Source organism: Plectropomus leopardus, unplaced genomic scaffold, assembly GCF_008729295.1.
Source record: "Plectropomus leopardus isolate mb unplaced genomic scaffold, YSFRI_Pleo_2.0 unplaced_scaffold23695, whole genome shotgun sequence".
In the NCBI taxonomy this organism is placed as follows: domain Eukaryota; kingdom Metazoa; phylum Chordata; class Actinopteri; order Perciformes; family Serranidae; genus Plectropomus; species Plectropomus leopardus.
In genome coordinates, this window is record NW_024625708.1 from 1 (window position 1) to 2308 (window position 2308).

A 2308-nucleotide genomic window follows, 5' to 3' on the forward strand; every position below is an offset into this window, starting at 1 on the left:
ATTACTTCTTAAAAATAGTTCGTGAATGAGGCTTTCTTGTTTGAAATTTTGGTGTAACGTATGTTTCTCTCTGTCTCTTTCTCATGTGTGATGTCATGCGGTTACCACGGCAACAGGTCTGAGGCACATCGCCATTCTGAAGTTGGTCGGCACGGAGCCGCCGGACATGGGCGGAGTCTTGGAGCTGTATCCTATCAACGGTAAGAAAAGTACACAGCAACACACACAGAGTACACAAAGTACCTTCTGTCACTGTTCACTTGTTTCACCTGAAACCAAAATAATAAAAATATTGCCTCAGATCTAGTAAAGCATGTTGGAAAAAATATTTCAAAAAATGTCATAGTACAGTATGTCGTAAAAAAAAAAAAAAATAGTATGTCAAAAAATCGAATTTGAAAACAGAGTATTGTATGTCGAAAAATTGCATAGAATGTCATAGTATAATATGCTGAAAAATCTCAAAGAAGTCATATTATAGCACGTCTAACATAAACTTAAAAAGTCATATTACAGAATGTCTATATTTAAAAAAAAAATTGAAGTGTAGTAATTTTGAGAAAATAATTAATAAAAAATGTAATGAAAAAAGTATATAAAAGTAAGGTATGTCAAAAATATGAAAAAAGTCACAGTATAATGTGCCAAAAAGTCATTTTAAATAACAACAGTAGACTAATCTAAAAAATAGTCTAAAAAATATTAAAAAGTCAAAGTATGTTAAAAAAATATGATAAAAAGTCATAGTATCGTGTGTCGAAAATGTCATTCAGCATCCCACATCTCAAACACCAACATGGTAGAAACGGTTTACTCACCGCTCCACCACGTTCCCCGGGGAGCCTCAGCGGTCTGACGTTTCAGAGGACGCTCGTCACGTAACCTCGCAGCTGCGTAACCTGCTGCCTTCCTGTGGCGGGCGAATCAAAATGTAAGTGATTTCTTTCACCGATTCTTAAGCTGAATCTTTGCTCCTCGCAGGGAGCGCTACTGTGGACCGAGAAGGACTCACGGGCACGCTGGTGAAGGACATGAGGAACTACTTCCAGATCAGCCCAGAATACTTCTCCATGCTGCTGGTCGGGAAGGACGGGAACGTCAAGTCCTGGTACCCTTCGCCCATGTGGTCCATGGCGATCATCTACGACCTGGTGGACTCTATGCAGCTGCGCAGACAGGAAATGGCCATCCAGCAGTCACTGGGTATGCGCTGCCCCGAGGACGAGTACGGCGGCTACGGCTACCATCAGCACGGGTACGAACACGGCTACCAGGACGGGTATCACCAGGGCTACGGTTACTAACTCCTCCCTCCGCCTGGCAGCTGGTGCTCGGCTCTGTCGGCCCTCTTCCCTTTTGTAACCTTTCCTCCCCATCCTCCGCCAGGCGGCCGGCTCAGATCGGAGCGAGGTCCTTGAATGTTTTGTAGCACTTAGTGGAAGCCTGAAAACGGCTGCTGTCACCTTTCAGATACAAACGGCTGCAGAAACGGTCGCTTGCAAAGGCGCTTTAATCAGAGCTGGTTAGTCAGTAAATGTGTAGGTGAGCCTGGAGGTTCAGGGATCTGTTTGTGGACTTAGTTTGTTTTTTTTTTTTGTTTTTTGTTTTGCACGTTATTATAATATCGCTCTCCTTCACTCGCCTTCCAGGTCAAATTTACATGTTATCAGCACAGACCTTTATTTTGTAGATAATGGGCTAAAATAAGACTTATATGTATTTATTGGACATCTGTCGCATTGCAGTTATCGATGATTTTGTGGGGAGAAGCTGTCACGTTTTTCATCTTTTGTAAAGTTTCTGTTGCTATACAGTGTTCTTATTTATACTCTATTGTGCTATATGACAAATAAACGTTTGTTTACTACCACAACGGTCTCAGCACATCAATACTCATCTGCACATTTCTGTCTCAACTTCTGCATCAGAGGAATCTTTTGAGCTACGTCTCCTCCTAGTGGCCTGAGGAGATGATGACGGGAAATATTTTATCGGATATTAATAATGAAGAAAACTATTGTAAATTAAGAATAACGTGTGCTGCACTAAAGTTAGACTGAAAAATAATAAAGCCATTCTTCTCTTTGTCAGAGTCCCTGTACTCTTCTATTACTTTACCTTTTGTAAAGTATGACTTTTTAAAGATATTTTTCATCACACACTATTATATGATTTTTTTAATCTCTTTTAAGTACAATACAATAACGTTTTTTATATTTAATACCCACTATATTACGATTGAAATATTTTATTTATTGATTATTTATTGATATACAGTATTTTTATATATTTTATGGCATACTCTACC

At 39.6% G+C, this 2308-nt stretch overlaps 1 protein-coding gene across 1 annotated transcript; it reads left to right on the forward strand.

The window, feature by feature from the left end:
* Positions 1–91: 91 nt before the first annotated feature.
* On the forward strand, positions 92–1870 carry LOC121966244 (coiled-coil domain-containing protein 80-like; the record flags this gene model as incomplete). The annotated part of the gene is made up of 2 exons (XM_042516351.1): positions 92–200; positions 982–1870. Coding segments are annotated over 2 exons (432 nt in total), but the record flags the coding sequence as incomplete, so codon positions are not given.
* Between the last annotated feature and the right edge of the window lie 438 nt (positions 1871–2308).